Here is a 19,551-nt window from a genome sequence, read left to right on the forward strand (position 1 = left end):
TGTGTGGTCCCTGACCCGCATTGCCCCTGGCATCCCCCCCAGGGTGTGTAGGGGAGCCGGTCCTGTTTGATTGCGCCTCTCTTGTGGGGCTTGGTACGGTAGCACGGAACAGCTGGGAGAATCTCTGATTAATGATGTCGTTTAGGCTGAAATGGATTACATATACTTCTCCACCATCATCTTGCAGACAATGAAATATTATCTCATTCATTTGATTTACTCTTATCTGATTTCGCAGTGTCACAATCAATAATGTTTCCTTCGTGTTGACTCGCTGCGGGCATTGTAAACTTTTGAGTTGCTTTGTGTTGGGAATGTTTGTTCCTCTGTATCTTGGGTGAACCTGTATTACGCAAAGAAACAGAGGAAGAGAGAGGAGCTGGAGAGTAGAGGTCAGCGAGACTAACAGAGCTGAGGAGACTCATGGGCAGAGCAAGCTGAGGGCAATAAGGAAAGGTAAGCATGCATCAAGGGCCCTGACTGCAGCAGCAGCAGCTTCGCCTCAAGGACACTAAAGGAGAGATCTCGACAGTTCACTCCATGGCTATGGATGATGTTCTGTATGTTATTCTTTGTTTATGTTTAACAATGACTAATTTATGAACATGTATACACAAGTCCATGACCATTTGAGGAAATATCCCATGCGTTTCACGAACCACTGGTATGATTCGATGTCGTGTTTTCTCTTCTGTTCGGTACAGTCTCCTCTTTATCCATGGTCCTTGCTAAAAATTCTATCCTCCTTTCAATCCCTGGCATTTAAACCGTGCTAGGAGAATGAGAGAGATGTTGAGTTAGTCAGGACAGGGTGAGGAGGACGGAGGACATGGGGACTGAGGGGAGATAAGATGTGAGGAGCAGCTCTCTGGCAGCTCGTAAAGCTCTCTCAGCCTGCAGGGCCGCTGTGCCACCACAGATAGGTGGTTTCTGGGCTGAGGCTGATGTCCTTGGCCACTTCTCTCCCTTCCCGCTCTCTGTCCCTTCTGCCCTCAGGGTTTAGTTGTGCGAGGAGGTGCTGCTGCAGCGCAAGGAGCAGAGGGAGGCGCGGGAGCTCGAACGCCTGGAAGAGAAGAGACAGTCGTCTGGGGGCCGTGAGAAATTAGGTACGTCGCTTATCAGCACTTTTTCCCATTAGCTGCCCTGATTGGATCTGCCATGTAAAATGCTATGCCGGGGAAGATTTGTGGAAGGTTTTGACCCACTGTTTCATGTTGGTTTTGAGGCATCACTGCCACTTACTGGTGAGATGGAGAAATACAAGGAAATTACTAGGCAAACATCATATGGGTTTTTTGAAGTGTTTTTCCCACCCTCCACAGTGTCAAGGTGGGAGAAACGGCAGCGCCAGACACAGAGAGAATGATGGGAGAGACGGAGGTGTTTAACAAAAAAAATACATAGTTCTCAATCCATCTTTAGGTTTTTATCAGCGAGCTGGACACAGTGAAGAAACTGTATGAATGTAGGTCCATTATCCTTCTATGTGAGGGTCGACGCTGGAGACGAGAAGCAGGTACAGGGAGAACATTTAATGAACAACAGACATGAAACAGGACAGGACCAGCGTCTGAACAGGGGAAAAATAACGACATCTATGCTGACACAGGGAATAACGTGAGGAGCAGACAGATAAAGAGGGGGTAAACAACAAGGTAATGGAGTCCAGGTGAGTCCAATATTGCGCAGCGGAGCGTAATGATGGTGACAGGTGTGTAAAATCAAGGGCAGCTCCCCCTCTCTGGCAGTTAGACGCGTGACATTCTACACAGTTTCGATTTGGTTGTAGTTATTCGAAATTATGGAGTCCCCCCTTCCTGTGATTGTTTTCAATTAAAATTGTCAAAAATATATTTTTTAAATGGATTCATAGCAAAGAGCAATTTCTCAAGCTAGAATTTTGCTAACTCTCTTTTTGTCACCATGGAAGACCAAAACTCTGTGCAACTCAATATTAGGAAGGTGTTCCTAATTTTTTGTACATTCAGTTTATATAAAACACAGAAAATCACATTTTTGACTCCACTAGGCCTTTAAACATTTTGTATTATTATTATTTTTTGCTCAAAACCCCCCTAGGCCGGATCAGACCCCCTCGTGGGCCGGATGCGAGCCATATGTTTGACACCGTTGCTTTAAGTGTTTGGTTTTCTCCACTAGTTCCAAAGTTTGTTAACATGTGTCAATGTACTAGTTTGTGTGTACTGCTTTTCTGTCTCACTCACTGACAAAAACCCCAGAAAATCATTCACAACAATGTTTGACCTTGCTAAACCAAACGTTACCCTCGTGCAGTCAGACGTTCAAGCGGCTTCCCATCAAGGCCGGTGGGTGAATCAACATACAGTCCGTCTGTCTGGTACATTGTGTCATGACTCCACTGTGCAGGAGAGCACACTGGTTTACCTGCAGTCTATTGTGTAATCAGGCCAGTGACTGTCAGATCATCTCCAATTGAAATTTGTGATCAATGACTAACTGACCTTGGTTTGAGGAATGTGAGGAAAACACAGACACGTTTGACTAGAATACCAAAATATCCAAAAAAAATGACGGACAAGGGTGTAACAGTATCGTCCTCATATTTTTTTTGACGCCTTTTGGACCGTACAATGTGTGCATCCCAAATGGCACCGGTATTTCCAGTGTACTGCACTTCTTTTGACCAGAGCCCTATTACTACTCTATTCCCTCTGTTGCTTTCCATATTGGGTCTAATCAAAGAGTAAGGGTTGAACAGGCCCTCCGGGTAGAAGGACTCCACAACACACTGTATGCCAAGGAGGTTCTCTAGTCCAGCCACCCAGACCACCTCGACGGGACACTGACTCCACAGGATTCAAGTCTTCCACAAAGACTGTTTAGCCCTATTCAATCAAAACCGCTAACCAGTTGTCCAGAATAAGTCATAATATAAATAGCATTTTCCCAGGCCAGTGAGAGAGCATATTTGCATTGATATGAAGTTGAATAGCTTTTTACGCAACTTGGAAACCTGGCTGCAGGTACAGGTAATATACAGTGGGGAGAACAAGTATTTGATACACTGCCGATTTTGCAGGTTTTCCTACTTACAAAGCATGTAGAGGTCTGTAATTTTTATCATAGGTACACTTCAACTGTGAGAGACGGAATCTAAAACAAAAATCCAGAAAATCACATTGTATGATTTTTAAGTAATTCATTTGCATTTTATTGCATGACATAAGTATTTGATACATCAGAAAAGCAGAACTTAATATTTGGTACAGAAACCTTTGTTTGCAATTACAGAGATCATACGTTTCCTGTAGTTCTTGACCAGGTTTGCACACACTGCAGCAGGGATTTTGGCCCACTCCTCCATACAGACCTTCTCCAGATCCTTCAGGTTTCGGGGCTGTCGCTGGGCAATACGGACTTTCAGCTCCCTCCAAAGATTTTCTATTGGGTTCAGGTCTGGAGACTGGCTAGGCCACTCCAGGACCTTGAGATGCTTCTTACTCCTTAGTTGCCCTGGCTGTGTGTTTCGGGTCGTTGTCATGCTGGAAGACCCAGCCACGACCCATCTTCAATGCTCTTACTGAGGGAAGGAGGTTGTTAGCCAAGATCTCGCGATACATGGCCCCATCCATCCTCCCCTCAATACGGTGCAGTCATCCTGTCCCCTTTGCAGAAAAGCATCCCCAAAGAATGATGTTTCCACCTCCATGCTTCACGGTTGGGATGGTGTTCTTGGGGTTGTACTCATCCTTCTTCCTCCAAACACGACGAGTGGAGTTTAGACCAAAAAGCTCTATTTTTGTCTCATCAGACCACATGACCTTCTCCCATTCCTCCTCTGGATCATCCAGATGGTCACTGGCAAACTTCAGACGGGCCTGGACATGCGCTGGCTTGAGCAGCGGGGACCTTGCGTGCGCTGCAGGATTTTAATCCATGACGGCGTAGTGTGTTACTAATGGTTTTCTTTGAGACTGTGGTCCCAGCTCTCTTCAGGTCATTGACCAGGTCCTGCCGTGTAGTTCTGGGCTGATCCCTCACCTTCCTCATGATCATTGATGCCCCACGAGGTGAGATCTTGCATGGAGCCCCAGACCGAGGGTGATTGACCGTCATCTTGAACTTCTTCCATTTTCTAATAATTGCGGCAACTGTTGTTGCCTTCTCACCAAGCTGCTTGCCTATTGTCCTGTAGCCCATCCCAGCCTTGTGGAGGTCTACAATTGTAGCCCTGATGTCCTTACACAGCTCTCAGGTCTTGGCCATTGTGGAGAGGTTTGAGTCTGTTTGATTGATTGTGTGGACAGGTGTCTTTTATACAGGTAACGAGTTCAAACAGGTGCAGTTAATACAGGTAATGAGTGGAGAACAGGAGGGCTTCTTAAAGAAAAACTAACAGGTCTGTGAGAGCCGGAATTCTTACTGGTTGGTAGGTGATCAAATACTTATGTCATGCAATAAAATGCAAATTAATTGATTAAAAATCATACAATGTGATTTTCTGGATTTTTTTTTATTTTTTAGATTCCGTCTCTCACAGTTGAAGTGTACCTATGATAAAAATTACAGACCTCTACATGCTTTGTAAGTAGGAAAACCTGCAAAATCGGCAGTGTATCAAATACTTGTTCTCCCCATTGTAGATAAGTGATATTTGTCCACAGAGTTGTCAGTATTTCTTATTTGGGCTATTTCTGTGATTGTCAATTCAGACGATGTTGTCTCAACTTTGAACTTATTCCTTGCAGTATTTCCTCATATGCCTCCCTCTGCTATTCATCAACATCTGATACTTCATTGAACACAGAATTTCTGTGTTTTATGCCACTGTGACTTTAGATAAAACTTGCCTGTCATGACAAACCTTTCATGTATGTTTAGCTGTATATATTTGCTCATTTGACTGTGTAACATCCATGGATATTGTGACAATATGCTGATTGTACTACGTGTCAGTGCAGGCTGGTCTAGGCCGCAAAGGTACAATGAAGTCAGATGTATTTCCATTTCTAAATATATCCCAGCTACACCAGTGCCTAACTCCTGCATGAGTCATTTGATTCAATTACAGTGCTTCTTTGTTTAAATATTTGATTCATTTTAAGTCACAGGATTTAATGTCATCCAGTAGTAACACAGAAAAACGATTTCATCTACACAGTCAAAGTACTCAAAGTCACACAATATATAATACCATACAAATATACACAAATACCACACAATTGCATAAGAGCATTTGAGCTTCGTTTAAACAAATCTGCAAAATGTATTTTCATGTACTCTTAGAACTCTTTTTAAATAATATCTGATCACATATCAACTTGTCTATATACATATATCCACATATCAGTTGGGACTGTAGCTATTTACACTCCAAGGGCAGCAGAGGTGATCGGAGGGAGCTTAGACGACGAGGCCCAGGCGTTTCTTGATGAAGTGGGCCACCAGAACCTGAGGTCTCTGTTGGTACTCCACCAGCACATCATGAGGGGTGGCGATCTGGTCCCCATCGAAACGGTTCAACAAAGTCACGCATACGACTGCAGCTGTGGTGAAAAAAGTGAAATCTGTTAGAAATATCAAAACAATGTAAAAAAAAAACATTGTTAAAAAGGTTTAAAATTAAAATTAAAATTTGATTACAGGTTCTCTCTGTCAAAGTTAGTGGCATTGGAGACAGTGGGACTGTAATTTATTTGGAATAATACCTTTGATGCCACAGGCACGACACATGGCTGCGAAGACGGTGGACTCCATCTCAATATTCCTGACTCCCGTGTTATAGGCTTTCCTCAGGTACTCCAGCTTGTCCTCAGTGGAGAAGGAGCAGAGAGCTCCATCCAGCCGACCCTGGCCTGGTGGACCACAACAGAAAACAGACTGGGTAAGACCAGAAGGCTAGTAGGCAACATTGGGAATGTACATCCTAAATTAAAGAGACAGAAATACAACAAAACTTGCAGACTGTAGCTTTAACTTAGGGCTTTTGTGTAGCAGAGTGTACAGAGGTGAGTTACGTGATGTGGTTACCTTCATAGAAGTCACTGGTGCACATGGTGTTGCCGATGATGGTGGGCACGTCCTCTAACTCGGAGGAGCACTGCAGCAGCTCCTTGGAGACACCCACGTCAAGCTCTGTGCTCCTTGTGATCACCTTACCTAGAACCACCTGCTCAAACTGGGCACGGAAGAAGCAGTCCACCGCCTTGTCTGTGACCACTACTGTTCCTGGTGCCAGACCTGTAATGGTGACATGATTTAGAGAGCTGTGGCACTCAACTAGATAAACATGTATTAAATGTGTATCAACATTTGAAAGAAGAATGGAAGGGGGACAGTATGCTCTTACCGACTCCACCGGAAGTGCCAATGCGAAAGAGGATGAAGTCGATGCAGCGGGCATGATGCAGCAGCTTGATGAGCTCATGGAGCATAATGGAGATGGAAGGGATGCCCATACCATGCTGCAGAAACAGTGGGGTGAGGTTAACAATCTTTACTGACTAAGGTTAACAGAACTGCAGGAAAGCAGTGCTCGGCAGGTGGGGTGGCGAAGGACACTACGTCCTGGTGTTGTGAAACACCGACTTGTCGTGCATGCTCTCCCTATCGAGTAGACTGTATCACGGTGACATCCAGACGGTTACCAAATGAACAATTATTTTTCCATGAAGGCTACTACCTTACTTGGAGGAAAACATTTGGCCACATTAGCTTTTGCCGGCGACACCGTGATACAGCTGCGCAGCGGGAAGCAACTCAGGTCGCCAGGCACTCTTCCCACTGGGCACACACTGGTTCAATCAACGTTGTTTCCACGTCATTTCAATAACATTCCTTTGAACCAACGCGGAATAGACTTTCAATTCCGTTCTGGCACAAAAAATGACTGCTGTGCATCACCCAGATATGTACCATACAATGGTGTTGGTAGAGGTGAGCATCGAGGTGGAAAAGCGCTATATATATCCAATACATTATTATTAGAAGATACAGCAACACACCAAACTGGACAAACATCTGAAAATAATAGAACACCATTTCAGGTGTCAGTCACCACATAAAGAATCTTCACTTCCAAGTTTTAAAGTCTTATACAGGCTATCGAAAGTCAAGTCAGATCATCATCTTGTGTGAGGGAGATGTATCCATCGTGCAATACTTACACTGATAGAAAGTACAGGTCCCACTTTGTACATGGAGTAGCGGTCGGTTCCCTCACAGATATCGGTGACGTCATCCATGTTTCCGGGCAAGGCCAGCTCCTGGTGAATGAACTGGGCAAAGGACTTCATCCGATTGGCACTGCCGCCGACGCACACAAACTTCATGGGGGAGATAGAAAGGCCGTTGTATTCCTCCGTCTATGAGACAAGCTTTCATAAATCAGGTATTGCAACTATTTGGTCTGGGTAACTTTCACAAACCTTGATGTCTCCAAACATTTCAGGTAGGTTGTGGGTCTTGGTCCCCAGGTTGAAGTGATAGAGAATGTCCTCTTCCATTGTATCCAAGTGGGGGTTCTTAACATGGATCTGGGGGTTCTTGAAAGGGACCTCGGGTCTGTAATTGATATGGGAGAGCACATGACAATTGCATAACAGAAGGTTCTTTAGTGCAGGACAATAACCAGTAGTATAATAAAACCTCAAAGTAAAATACATATACTCACTCGATATATTCAGAATGGTCATTGACAGTCCCTATACCGTTCAGTAAAATAGGTGACATAGTTGTTCACTGTATACTAAAAGAAATATGAAGAAAACATTTATAATTACTATCAACTATTGAATTATAACACAATATATTATAAACACAATATTTATAGCCACAATATTACTACAGCCACAAGTGCAAAACATACCTTTCAGGCTAGAAAGGTTCTTCTGAATTCAAAGGGTAATATTCTCTGTTGTGCTGTGTAGCAGTTCCCAAATACTCTTTGCCTGTCTCTGCCTCTTGGGCTGATATAACTTTGACCTGTGACTTCTCTATGGAGTGATTGGTTGGGGAGGGAAGGGTAGTGACTGTCTGGTCCAGTCATTGGTCTGGTCTCTCCCACTGAAACGTTAAGTGATCTCAAACAAACGCTAACTTTGACAGACAAACTTTCCAAATACTTGGCCCAGATCCAAAGTCATGACTCGAAACAGTATATATATATATATATATACTGAAAAATACTGTACAAGGGCCATGCAATTGAAATTTAGTGAAATAGTAAAAAGCCAAGTCAATGTTCTGATTGCCAGGTGCATTCAACCATTCTCAAAACATGATGAATGATGTTACATAAACAAAATCGCTGTCCTGGCAAGTTTTCAAACACGAGCTAGACTGTTACGTAATTGTCACCGAATCCCGGGCATCTCATGACGTTCAGATTCCAAACCAATTGAGTGTGCACAAATATTTGACTGTGTGTGTATCATCAAAACATATTACCTTAACCGGTTGTTTTAGATATGCCACATATCCTAGTCATTTTTTAATTTTTTAAAAATCTTTAAATATAACCTTTTATTTAACTTAGGCAACTTGTTTAATCATTACGGGGAGAAACATGTCCGATGATATTGAATATTCACTTTGTATCCTGTGTCAATTACGTCGGTAGAACACAATTTCTACTATGACGACAGTGGAAAAGAGGAAAGAACAATTATGTAAGTAAAGTCATAGAGATCTCAGGTTTCTGGAACAATCTAGCTACGAATCACACTTCAACTAACACATGTCTAGATACCATTTCAAATGGTAATGAGTGCTTCATTGAGCTTCATTAAGCACACAAAGAGAGCGAGAACACATCCAATGTTTCCATGCACAACACATTTATTTTCTTTCAAACAAATCTTTATAGTAATCATAACGAGGCACAAAAAAAAAAAAGATAACACTTCAAAACAGCAGGCATTTTTAGAGGAGCCCTTCTAAGCCATAGACACCTTTTAAAAGTAAACCATCAATCCCCAAACTACAACAGACAAACAAGAGCATAGCTCAGGCTAGTACATTAGCTGTTATTAGTGTTACAGTGAAAATGCAGTTCATTAGCAACTTCAGGCACAGAACAGAGCGGGTCTGTGAGGGCAATCTAACAGAATCAAGTTTTGCAGTTGTGTATACTTCTTGGGACAAGCATAAACACGTAGCATGACAAGAGGGCCTTAACTCTGACTTGAACCAAAATGAACTGCTTTAATTGATCTATGAGCGGTTGTGAACAGGCAAAACCTGGTGAAGGAACGTTGTGGAGGAGAACATTGAGGAGTCAGTCGTGCGTCACTGCCTTTGCTCCTTTCTACTCCTTGGAACCTGCAGGAATACACACAAGTTAATTTGTGTGGGTGTTTTCCCCCCACACATTTTGATTTGCAGTCCCACCCCATGATCACGGATAACAATGCAAGTCAGGATTTCCCCGACTGATTTATCAACAGGCATATCATCTTGTCTGAACAGAAACATCCATTGAAATTTTGCAACTCTACTTCGGTGTCCTTTCTGTAGATCTATACATTATGTAGATCTATACATGATTTATTGTAAAATAAATCTATATGACTTTATATACATTCAATATTTTATTAGTCTATGGGGCATGTGCTTCTGAGCAATGAGCCAAATTGCCAATTGAATTCAAATGAACTTGAAGTTCCAACATCAACCCACTGTCACGAACAGCTACTTACTTGATGAATGCATATTTGGTGCCCCTTTCTGGTCCTCTAAATAGCCAAAGCTCAAGAGCGTAGACATGTTGACAGGGGTCGAATTCTGAGATTTCTGAGATCTGCAAGACCAAAAGGCAAGCATTTAAAACACAGTGGTGGGAAAAAATGGGGCCTAAATAAAATGCGGAAAACAAAACATTGAGCTCTTGAACATTTAAAGCTAGTGGAGGGTTCATAACAACCATAAAAAAAGTGGGAGAATCTGTCAGCTGATTGATATGGTGAGGGGGGAGTACACTAACAGCAAACACTGAATTTGGACCCTGAAAACACTTACCTCTAACAGATACAGTTGAACTAATACATGTTTTTGTACTCTACAAAATGGGTCAACAATATCTTCACATTTTAAAATGTCCTTTTATTCATTATGGTTCTAATAATTTATTGACTGTGTAGACGTAGCCATCTCTGACATAACGCTGTACGCTTAAAAGGGACATCTCTGTAGGCCTATGTTTGACAGGTCAATGTCACAGGTCACTGACAGGTGGCAAATGTAAAAAACAACATTTGCACTGTGACTTGCATTGTAGAGTAAAGACCACATTGGTAGCAAAAACAAAGTCAGGGGAGGTCATGTCATCACACTATTTGAAGCTAGCGATCTGTTTGTTGATGTATTGGTTCATATAGCTAACTGAGCTGAACGGTTTGTGAGGACATCTGTTTTCTTTCATCAGTATTATTTGCAGACAGGCAAGTCTGGCATTGGCCCATAGTGTTAGAGGACCCATTTTTGCATGAACATTGCCATTAAGATCTTCCACCATGTTGAAGTAGTTAACTGGGTGGGGATTCCTATGGGCTGGGAGCGATCAGATAATGTTTAGAGCATTGTCTACTAGTGACTCATAACCCGCAGTCCCATTTGTTTTATCCGTAGGGCGGTGATTCATAATCGCAGTCCCCTGAAGGGCGGGTAGGTGGCGGGTTGAATAAAGAGAAAACAATGCATTAGAAATCCCGAAATATATTTATTCTGCAATTCATGTCTATAGGCTACATTGAGGTTTTTGTTACATTATTTTTTATCTGCCATTAGTGGGTAAGCCTAAGCTTTAGCGCCTAACTGTACGCCCGCCACATACATGCCAATCGGCAAACGCTTTTGGGAACTTGGGAGATTTTTTTTACGCCGGTCCGCTGAGGCAAAAAGGACAATGTTGGAGTTTAATTCAATAAGTAAAAAAAAAAGCTGCAAAATGGAGAGTTGAAAATAAAGAGAAGGGAGGGCCAGAAAAGCAATGTTTGGGAAAGATTTGGTGAAGTGGTAAAAGAGGATGATAGCAGTGCCGACTACGTTGTGTGTGATGACTGTGATGCGTTAGACAAATTCGAGAGTCAAAAGACGGGGACTTCAAATATGGCACCTCAAGGGAATTGTAGCCAGATGGGTTAAATGGAATTGTAACCTAACTGAAAACTGACTGTAGGTCTATGAGCTCTCACTTAGCCTAATATAATATAAACTCCTCCAGAATTTAGCACTTATTGCTGTAAAGTGATACACCAAATGTACATTTGGACTCTGGAACAGGAGTAGAGAAAAATGATTTCTTTCTTTCAGCATCTTGAAATAATGAATGCGCGGTTAGGGAACGTCTGTAAAGGTGCCATCTTTATCAGCGTCATAAAAACTCATAGTATTCCAACCACATAAAATATGCATCCGAGACAAACTTAAATCGTATCAGAAACATGTTGGGTTGTTTTCACTGCTTTTAATTTCAAAATTATGTCATTTGGAAATTTTGCACGGAAAGCCTATCCTTTAAAAAAAAAAATATTATTCATTTTCTTCCAGTTCCTAAAAGTCTGCTGCACGAGAGCAGAGATAAAAGGGGAACTTAACCGACGTCAACTAGATTGAATTCATTGATTTGTTACATTGATGTCATAAATCACATTGATGATATTATTTCAGGGTTTATTTAATCTTCTAGGGCAGTAATGACTGAAGAAAAGCTGCATGTATCCAATTATAGACAAGTTGAAAAGCAGAAACATATCAAAAATAGGCTGAAAAAAAGAAATCCGGCACCCCGTCAAAAAAATGGTTCCGTCGTCACTGACTGTACATCACATTTTCTATCAGCCTATTTGCGGGTTAGGGTCCCAGATTTTCACTTTAACACATATAGTCGGGCGGTTGCGGATGGGTTATTAGGAATTGCAGGTGGGTCCGGGTGAACAAACAGCTGACCCATGCATCACTATTGTCTACTTCTTCAAGTTGGTTTAACTATGGTTTGTAAATGTCATCGCCATCTGGTGCCACAATAGATCAATGAGAAGATTTGGTTCAGGTCGCCAGCAATGCAGGTGGTGGTAAATCACCATTATTAGCTTTGTGCTTTTTTCAAACACAAAAGAAGAACTGACTACTTCAAAATGGAGATGGCCTCAATGGCGCTGCCTGTGCTGTTACAGACGCCATAATGGGACAAATAGAAAGACGAGCCCTTTAACTAACTCTATTCCTTGGCCACATCACATCGGCCTTATCCATTCTAAAAAAGTATGGGGCAGGAGTTTTGGGCAGCGCTATATTGCATGAGAACTAGGGAGGCCAGGTTCAAGACTACCACAACAAATATTGTCAGCACATTGAATCTGCAAGCTTCTGGAGAGACAAAGGTGCAATCTGGGATATTTGCGCCCTATTTTGGTCACCAAAATGAATGATATGAGGCCAATACCTATCGATTCTTGAATAATGTAAAAAGAAAATTGTATAGCATAACTTGCCTCGTGAGCTTGTGAGTAAAACGGTCCCTTCATAACTCAAAATTGAATGTTGTTTTAATCCATTGTTTTTAAACAAATGCCTTTGTTAACAATATATGGCTTCAAACATTTTTAAAACTATATTGATGATGCCATTGAATTGCAACCAAAGCGGTCTGTAAATGTTAAAATAGTTACATTTCTTCAGCCCCATCAATTGGTAGCGGGGCTGCTGGGCTGAAACACAAATACACCAAGAGTGTAGATTTAATTAACACTCATAAACTGTTGCGCTTGGTAAATGACCCTACTTTTCACATTGCAATCTACGTTTCACATTTAATGCATAAAATGTTGCCATGTGGCAACATACCATTTCTCTTCATCCACTTGCTTCCATGAATGAAGAAATACAAACACCATTGAACTTAACAAAAGGGGGGGGGGGGCTTACACTAGCCAATGATGTCCTTTGGTGAAGTCACATGACATGCAACTCCTCTCCAGATCACATGCTAGTAGGAATAAGGAAACTCTGAAATTTCTGACTTGCTAACTGGTTGAACGCAGCACTTGTAGAACTACAACTAGTTAGCAAGTCGGAAATTTCAGAGTTTGAACTAGCCGCAAAGGCAGAAATAGCTAGCTGCTACTGAAATGCCCCACAAATTGTTCTCATAAAACTGTGTGTACACATCTCCTTCAATAAAAAAAATGGAAACTCAATCTCGGGTGATAAACATTAAATCAAATTTTCCAAGTATTTGTTCTTATGAAACGGATCAAATGCATTTGTTGCCAAATGTAAACAAGTGGGAGGGCCCTGGAAGTCATAGGCAAAAGACAGTGAAAATTGCATTTTCTGTCATTTTTAAGTAATTTTGGCATGAGTGATATGATTTTAACAAATTTTTTGTAAAGATAAAATATGGCCAAACAATGTTTTTATATACGCATGGATAATACAGTACAATACTGCTTTAATAAATGTACAATATCATTAGTAAAAATATGGCCAGAGTGAATTATTTTTTCAAGATAACAATTTCAGAGAGTGTGAATGAATAAAAACAATAATTATAATTCAAATACCTAATTTATATTAGAAACCAACATTTATGATTTTTGTAGTTACCGTTGTCACACAGTGTTTCCATATCAATAAAAAAAAAAAAATGGATTTAGTATTTGTATATTTAAGGCCATTTTATGTACGAAAAACTAATCATAGTTCTATCATAATGTGTGCAGTAATTGAGTACACTATTTTGTGGCGATATGCAGCTTAGACGAGACTTACATTTTAAAAGTTAGAAACAAACTATGTTCATCCTGTATAGGCCTAAGAGCTGGCCTCTGTTCTATCAAAACCGGTAAGCGGCAACAAATTATATATTTTCCCCATATTACTTCAAACACTTTGTCACATTTTGTTTTTGAATGAACACAGAAATGCTGTTACCAGTTTTTTTTTTTCACATTACAAAACAGTACTTTATAATTATTTGTATTCTTACAGTACAAAGAATCCCATATCATTAACAATCAATAGGAATTACATAGTGAAGTCATGTGTGTTTGACCTCTATTTCTATTTGACATGAACTATTTGAATGTAAATACACTGAACAAAAATATAAACGCAACATGTATAGTGTTGGTCCCATGTTTCATGAGCTGAAATAAAAGATCACATACATTTTCCATACACACAAAAAGCTGTTCTCTCTCAAATGTTGTTGACAAATTTGCAGACCATCCCTGTTTGTGAACATTTCTTTTTTGCCAAAATAATCCATCCACCTGACAGGTGTGGCATATCAAGAAGCTGATTAAACAGCATAATCATTACACAGGGTCACCTTGTACTGGGAACAATAAAAGGCCACTCTAAAATGTGCAGTTTTGTCATAACAACACAATGCCACACATCTCAAGTTTTGAAGGAGCGTGCAATTGACTGCAGGAATGTCCACCAGAGCTGTTGCCAGAGAATTTAATGTTAATTTCTCTACCATAAGCCACCTCCAAAGTCATTTTAGAGAATTTGGCAGTACGTCCAACCGGCCTCACAACTACAGACCACGTGTAACCACGCCAGCCCAGGACCTCCACATCTCTTCCACTGCGGGATCATCTGAGACCAGCCACCCAGACAGCTGATGAAACTGAGGAGCATTTCTGTCTGTAATAAAGCCCTTTTGTGGGGAAAAACTCATTCTGATTGGCTGAGAATGGCTCCACAGTGGGTAGGCCCATGCCCTCTTAGGCCCACCCATGGTTGCACCCGTGCCCAGTCATGTGAAATCCATAGATTAGGGCCTAATTTATTTATTTCAATTGACTGATTTCCTTATATGAACTGTAACTCATTAAAACCGTTTAAATTGTAGCGTTTATATTTTTGTACAGTATATATTTTTGTACAATATATATATATGACTGAATCTTTGAGCCTATAACAAAGAGTTACATCTTGTAAAGGTACCCAAGCTGTCTGGAGCTGCACTCTGCTGTGGTGTGAATGAAAAAGTATAACATTGCCATCTTGTGGATATATGGTGTAAATATTTCAATGGGGTCACTCACGTTTTCTTGAAATTGCCTGCTGCATCTTCATTCTTTCCTGATGCTAAGGACAAGTTCTCCATCTGGCTGTTGGGAGAGATCTGACAGCAAAAACAAAAAGTGTCTTGAATAGTCACTTATCATCTGGAATCACGTCAGGGTTGAACACGAGGTGAAACCCCCTATTTCAGTTGGCAACATCAGCTTCTATTGGACATACTAGGTCATTTTATTCTCTATCACTGCAACTGCAAGAGAGGAATCTGATAAATATAGAATAATTCAAATATGGTAAACGCTAGTGACAATTTGATGCTAATCAAATACATTTCAGCATCAAATGGGGACATAGCCAAAGATGGTGGTATAGTGGTTGGTTATAAGTTCACTAGATACGGTAGGTGTCGAGTCTGAGAACTCTATCCATTGTTAGCTAATATTTGTACTGAGTCAAAAACATGTAGCTTTTCATGATACTAGGCAGGTGATATAATGCTGTCAAAAGGGAAGTCAATGTCCAAAATAATCTAAACAGGTCTGTCTGCATACTGGACTTCGAAGACTTCAGAATTAACTATTAACTCAATTTATAGTAGCCCAATATGATATGAATGGGGAAATATTGTTACATTTGCTGGGTAGCGCATCATCAGAAGTGAAATTGCAAGGATTTCTCCATTCACCTTCTCTTTGTCATCAAAGTCCCTTTCCCAAGTTGACTTATTATCACTCCCAAAGGGAGCATTAGTTGACATGTAGTTTTGAAAGCTCTCAGTTGGGCTGGAAGAAAGACAAATTTACAAATGTCAAATAACCCATTATACTAATAATAGCCTTAGCCTGTATAACTGGGCTGCAATCAGCAGGACTCAATAGTGTGCAATGTTTGATGCGTCAGAGGCGGCGGATGTTCTGAAGGACTAGTTGAAGGATGTTTTGATAACAGTGGCCCAGAGGGTGAATGTGCATACAGTGCTCTGCATGAGTTTTGCGATGTCAAATGGTAACCACGCCCATATTGATCAGCCCACACCCCACCACACCCACCAAACGGGAGCAAACATACAAATGCTGTTGAAGAACGGTGCGCACTGTTTGGCGGAAACGTGTCATTCAGTACAAACCGCCACGCAATGTAGCAAAACGTTTAACAAACTGAACACACCCCTGTTTTACAATAGGGTACATCAACCATATAACCTCAAACAAATATGAAATTTGGATGATCAATGCACACAATCCATCTTGGCCTGGCTAAGTAGCCATAAATTACTAACAAACTAACTTCACAAATATATTCTTTTTTAATCCAGAGTAACCGTCATTATTCTCATCTTAATTTGCCTTTTTGGCTTTACCTTGCTTGCTCTTGAGCTTTTGGAGATCCAGAGAACCAATTTGGAGCTTTGTAAGATGACGCAGAATTAGGTTTGGTGTCCAAATTGGTCTCCTCGTGCCACAATAAACCTGTAAATGAATGAAAAGAACTTGGTTATCAATGTTGTACACTACAGTGGTTCCCAAACTGTGGGGTGTGCCCCAGGGATCAGCAAAGGGGGGGGTTTAAAGGAAATCAGTCCGGCAACTTACTCTTTAAAGTTGTAATAGTAGAATGCACAAGCCGTCATTTTGAAATTGGGTAGCGCATCATCAGTTTTCCTCTTGTCATGTCAGTCATTGCATACCTTAGGGACTCTGCGTTGCAGAGTCCATACCCTTAGCTGTGGTATATTGACCATATACCACAAACCCCCGAGTTGCCTTATTGTTATTATAAACTGCTTACCAACGTATTTATAGCAGTAAAAATAAATATGTTTTGTCATACCCGTGGTATACTGTCTGATATACCACGGCTGTCAGCCAATCAGAATTCAGGGCTCGAACCACCCAGTTTAGAATACTAGCTATTTGCTAGTTAACGATAAAAAAATGTTTTTAAAGTGTCTCGCCAGGCCATCCTTCCAAACTGGATGGGTGTGTCATTTTACCTAGCTGCACTTTTTTACAGTCTATGAGCTAGACAGATAGCTAGCTATAACTTACTTCATTTCCACAGATGAAAGGGGAGATAATAATCTTTGTTATTTCTAGGTCAAACAGAATACCGTTTTTACCCCTCTGTCCTCCTTGTTTAGCCAGTTTAGTATAAGCAGAATCGGACTCATTGACTCCCGTACGGCGTCCTTTAGTCCTCTCCTCATGACCATTGTTAGCATCGTCAGACATCCCAGGAATCTGCGAGGTCGGGGCAGCTTTTGTTGAATCATCATCACCATCACCATTGCCAACGCCTAAAATAAAAAAACACACACAATTATAAAGGCTTTGCTTCAAGTTGTAGCTAGTTCGTTAGCTACTTCAACTAGCTAGCACCTTCACCTGGTAACGTTACATCTTAGATTCTTGTTAGAATTAGAGGTGTAACGTTAGCTAGCTAGCCAAGAGTAATATTCAGAGATATTAGCTAGGCCTTCACAGCTAACGGCGGTTAGCTACGTTAGCTAGCTAGTCAGCTTTGCACATTTGAAGACCAATTGTACTTGCCATGGTCGTTTTGTCGGCGATCTGTGTCAGTGTTCATATCTACTGTTGTCTTTCTGTTGAAAAAAGAACGCAGTACATTGTCATCCTAGCGTACACTGCTGGTCAAATTGCTAGCTCGGTAAGGACGTTAGCTTAGCAATAAGGCGTTGCCAGCTAGCGTTAGCAACTAGCTATACATGTTCGTTTTAGTACATGGATGTAAGTGTAGTGTAGGTAGCTAGTAAGTTAATGTGATGTTGAAGCATCATTCCAAAACATTACTTACATTTCCAGCTATACTGCGGTTGCAAATCTGGACACCAGCAAAAATAGTGCGGAGAAAACCCGAGTATGGATTTCGAGCTAACTTGCAGGGAGTGACAAAACAAACGTCTGACTGTGCCGAGAGTTTTGTTACCATGGAAACAGGGCTGGAGCATTACTTTTTTTAGGGATGTGTTCAATAACCTTTTTCGTTAATGGGTTTAAAAACAGAAATTATGTGAAATTCATTTGAATCAGAGATGATATCTATATTTAGTTTTTGACTGTTTATTAAATAAAAATAAAGATATTTAAATTATGAATAATCCACCAAACCCTTTATTTGCTACTTATTGTAGCCTATCCATAACCCACAGTATAGTTTAAAAAATATGTTCAAAATATATATATTTAAAAATAATAACAATATTTTATCTTCTGCTTTATTATTTGAATACCTTGTAATTAGACCTCTATTATGCCTAGTCTTAAAACATTAGGCACATTTTCCATGAATGGGCTTGCAATGCAGAAAATGAAAACAACATCTTTCCTCCCATCTCTATGGAAGCTCGTTCCTGCCACCAAAAAAAGAAAATCTGACTACAGGTTATAAGATAGTAAGTCATTATTATGAGATAGTATGTCCTAATTATGAGATATGTAAGTCCTTTTTATGAGATATGCAAGTCATATTTGTGAGATAGTAAGTCATTATTATGAGATAGTAATTAATCATTATGAGCTAGATAGTCATAACTATGAGATAGTAAGTCATTATTATGAGATATGTGAGTCATAATTATGAGATAATAAGTCATAATAAGGAGATACTAAGTCATTATAATGAGATACATTTAGGCGATCTGTATCACATGAATCCAATGTGCACTTTGCATTGGGTCCTCAGCTTTCAAGGATAACCTTATGTATATCCTATAGTCAATCACGTGTGTGTGTGTGTGTTGTGTGTGTGTGTGTGTGTGTGTGTGTGTGTGTGTGTGTGTGTGTGTGTGTGTGTGTGTGTGTGTGTGTGTGTGTGTGTGTGTGTGTGTGTGTGTGTGTGTGTGTGTGTGTGTGTGTGTGTGTGTGTGTGTGTGTGTGTGTGAGAGAGAGAGAAAGAGAGAGAGAGAAGGTTTGTTGTGATATTGTTCCATATTAATGGATTGGAGCGTTTTGTTGATGTGAGTTGGTGTCTGTTTGATGACATCTGGTTGACATCAGATTTAATTACAGACCTGCTCCAGAACTTTGGCGACTACTAAGTGTATTCTAAACATCCCGCTTTGGGCTGGATGTGTCAATGTGTAGTTCATACATGCATAATCTCTGAGCAGAATTACTGTTTTACCCCAATTAACCACGAAATCCCTAGTTTGAAAGCAACAGTTTTTCTGGAAGCTGTGCTGCGCTAGTCTGAGTACCAGTCTCTTTAGTTAATCCATTCCGTGTACTCCATGTCATGTGCCAAACAGACTGGCCTTTCTGACATCTTCAAATATGAACATCATATCATTAATGTGCCCGAAGAGAACAGAGAATTTAAACCTGACTCAATCACCCTCACAGCTATCCTCCAATCACAACGATTATGCAAATATTGGAACTCAATCACTTTTTTTCTCCACAGAACATGTTGGTATCCGGTTGCTCAGCATCCGTTTTTTGTTTGTCTAGATGAAACCAGTTTGTAAAAAGTTGCTTGATTTTAAGCCTCAAAATACACCTTGCCAAGCTAACA

General features: G+C 40.7%; 3 protein-coding genes and 1 pseudogene across 6 annotated transcripts in view; 2 read left to right on the forward strand and 2 right to left on the reverse strand.

The window, feature by feature from the left end:
• The window catches only part of LOC139547125 (coiled-coil domain-containing protein 148-like), a 51,102-nt pseudogene extending 49,996 nt beyond the window's left edge, over positions 1 to 1,106 (forward strand).
• Positions 1 to 19,551, forward strand: part of LOC139546939 (cytohesin-interacting protein-like) — a 142,727-nt gene that overhangs the window by 23,238 nt on the left and 99,938 nt on the right. The window lies entirely within an intron of this gene.
• LOC139546940 (uridine phosphorylase 2-like) lies at positions 5,114 to 7,982 on the reverse strand. Its single transcript, XM_071355929.1, has 8 exons — positions 7,850 to 7,982; positions 7,655 to 7,729; positions 7,410 to 7,545; positions 7,149 to 7,307; positions 6,332 to 6,446; positions 6,013 to 6,222; positions 5,691 to 5,837; positions 5,114 to 5,528 (listed from the first exon to the last, which is right to left on the reverse strand). Exons 2-8 carry the CDS (start codon positions 7,711 to 7,713, stop codon positions 5,386 to 5,388), a joined length of 969 nt encoding a protein of 322 aa, XP_071212030.1. The 5' UTR covers positions 7,714 to 7,729; positions 7,850 to 7,982; the 3' UTR covers positions 5,114 to 5,385.
• LOC139546941 (uncharacterized protein C7orf57 homolog) lies at positions 8,798 to 18,021 on the reverse strand. 4 transcript variants are annotated; one of them, XM_071355931.1, is made up of 9 exons: positions 17,833 to 17,986; positions 17,568 to 17,620; positions 17,138 to 17,314; positions 16,379 to 16,487; positions 15,704 to 15,800; positions 15,042 to 15,121; positions 12,651 to 12,689; positions 9,681 to 9,781; positions 8,798 to 9,303 (listed from the first exon to the last, which is right to left on the reverse strand). In XM_071355931.1, exons 2-9 carry the CDS (start codon positions 17,602 to 17,604, stop codon positions 9,290 to 9,292), a joined length of 654 nt encoding a protein of 217 aa, XP_071212032.1. In that variant the 5' UTR covers positions 17,605 to 17,620; positions 17,833 to 17,986; the 3' UTR covers positions 8,798 to 9,289. The 4 variants fall into 4 exon arrangements, with proteins under 4 accessions (XP_071212032.1, XP_071212031.1, XP_071212034.1 ...); XM_071355930.1 differs by having other exon boundaries at positions 17,129 to 17,314; XM_071355933.1 differs by lacking the exon at positions 12,651 to 12,689 and having other exon boundaries at positions 17,833 to 18,021.

This window comes from Salvelinus alpinus, chromosome 20 (genome assembly GCF_045679555.1).
Source record: "Salvelinus alpinus chromosome 20, SLU_Salpinus.1, whole genome shotgun sequence".
NCBI lineage: Eukaryota > Metazoa > Chordata > Actinopteri > Salmoniformes > Salmonidae > Salvelinus > Salvelinus alpinus.

Excerpts from the sequence above, each read along its gene's own strand:
- LOC139546940 (XM_071355929.1), bottom strand. The coding sequence starts at position 7,713 with ATGTCACCTATTTTACTGAACGGTATAGGGACTGTCAATGACCATTCT. Across the intron at positions 7,546-7,654 it reads GACCATTCTGAATATATCGA|ACCCGAGGTCCCTTTCAAGA; the intron begins GTGAGTATATGT and ends TATCAATTACAG. Across the intron at positions 5,838-6,012 it reads CACCAGTGACTTCTATGAAG|GCCAGGGTCGGCTGGATGGA; the intron begins GTAACCACATCA and ends GTGGTCCACCAG.
- LOC139546941 (XM_071355930.1), bottom strand. The coding sequence starts at position 17,604 with ATGAACACTGACACAGATCGCCGACAAAACGACCATG. Across the intron at positions 16,488-17,128 it reads AGGACAGAGGGGTAAAAACG|GTTTATTGTGGCACGAGGAG; the intron begins GTATTCTGTTTG and ends ATTCATTTACAG. Across the intron at positions 15,801-16,378 it reads AAAGCTCAAGAGCAAGCAAG|CCCAACTGAGAGCTTTCAAA; the intron begins GTAAAGCCAAAA and ends TCTTTCTTCCAG.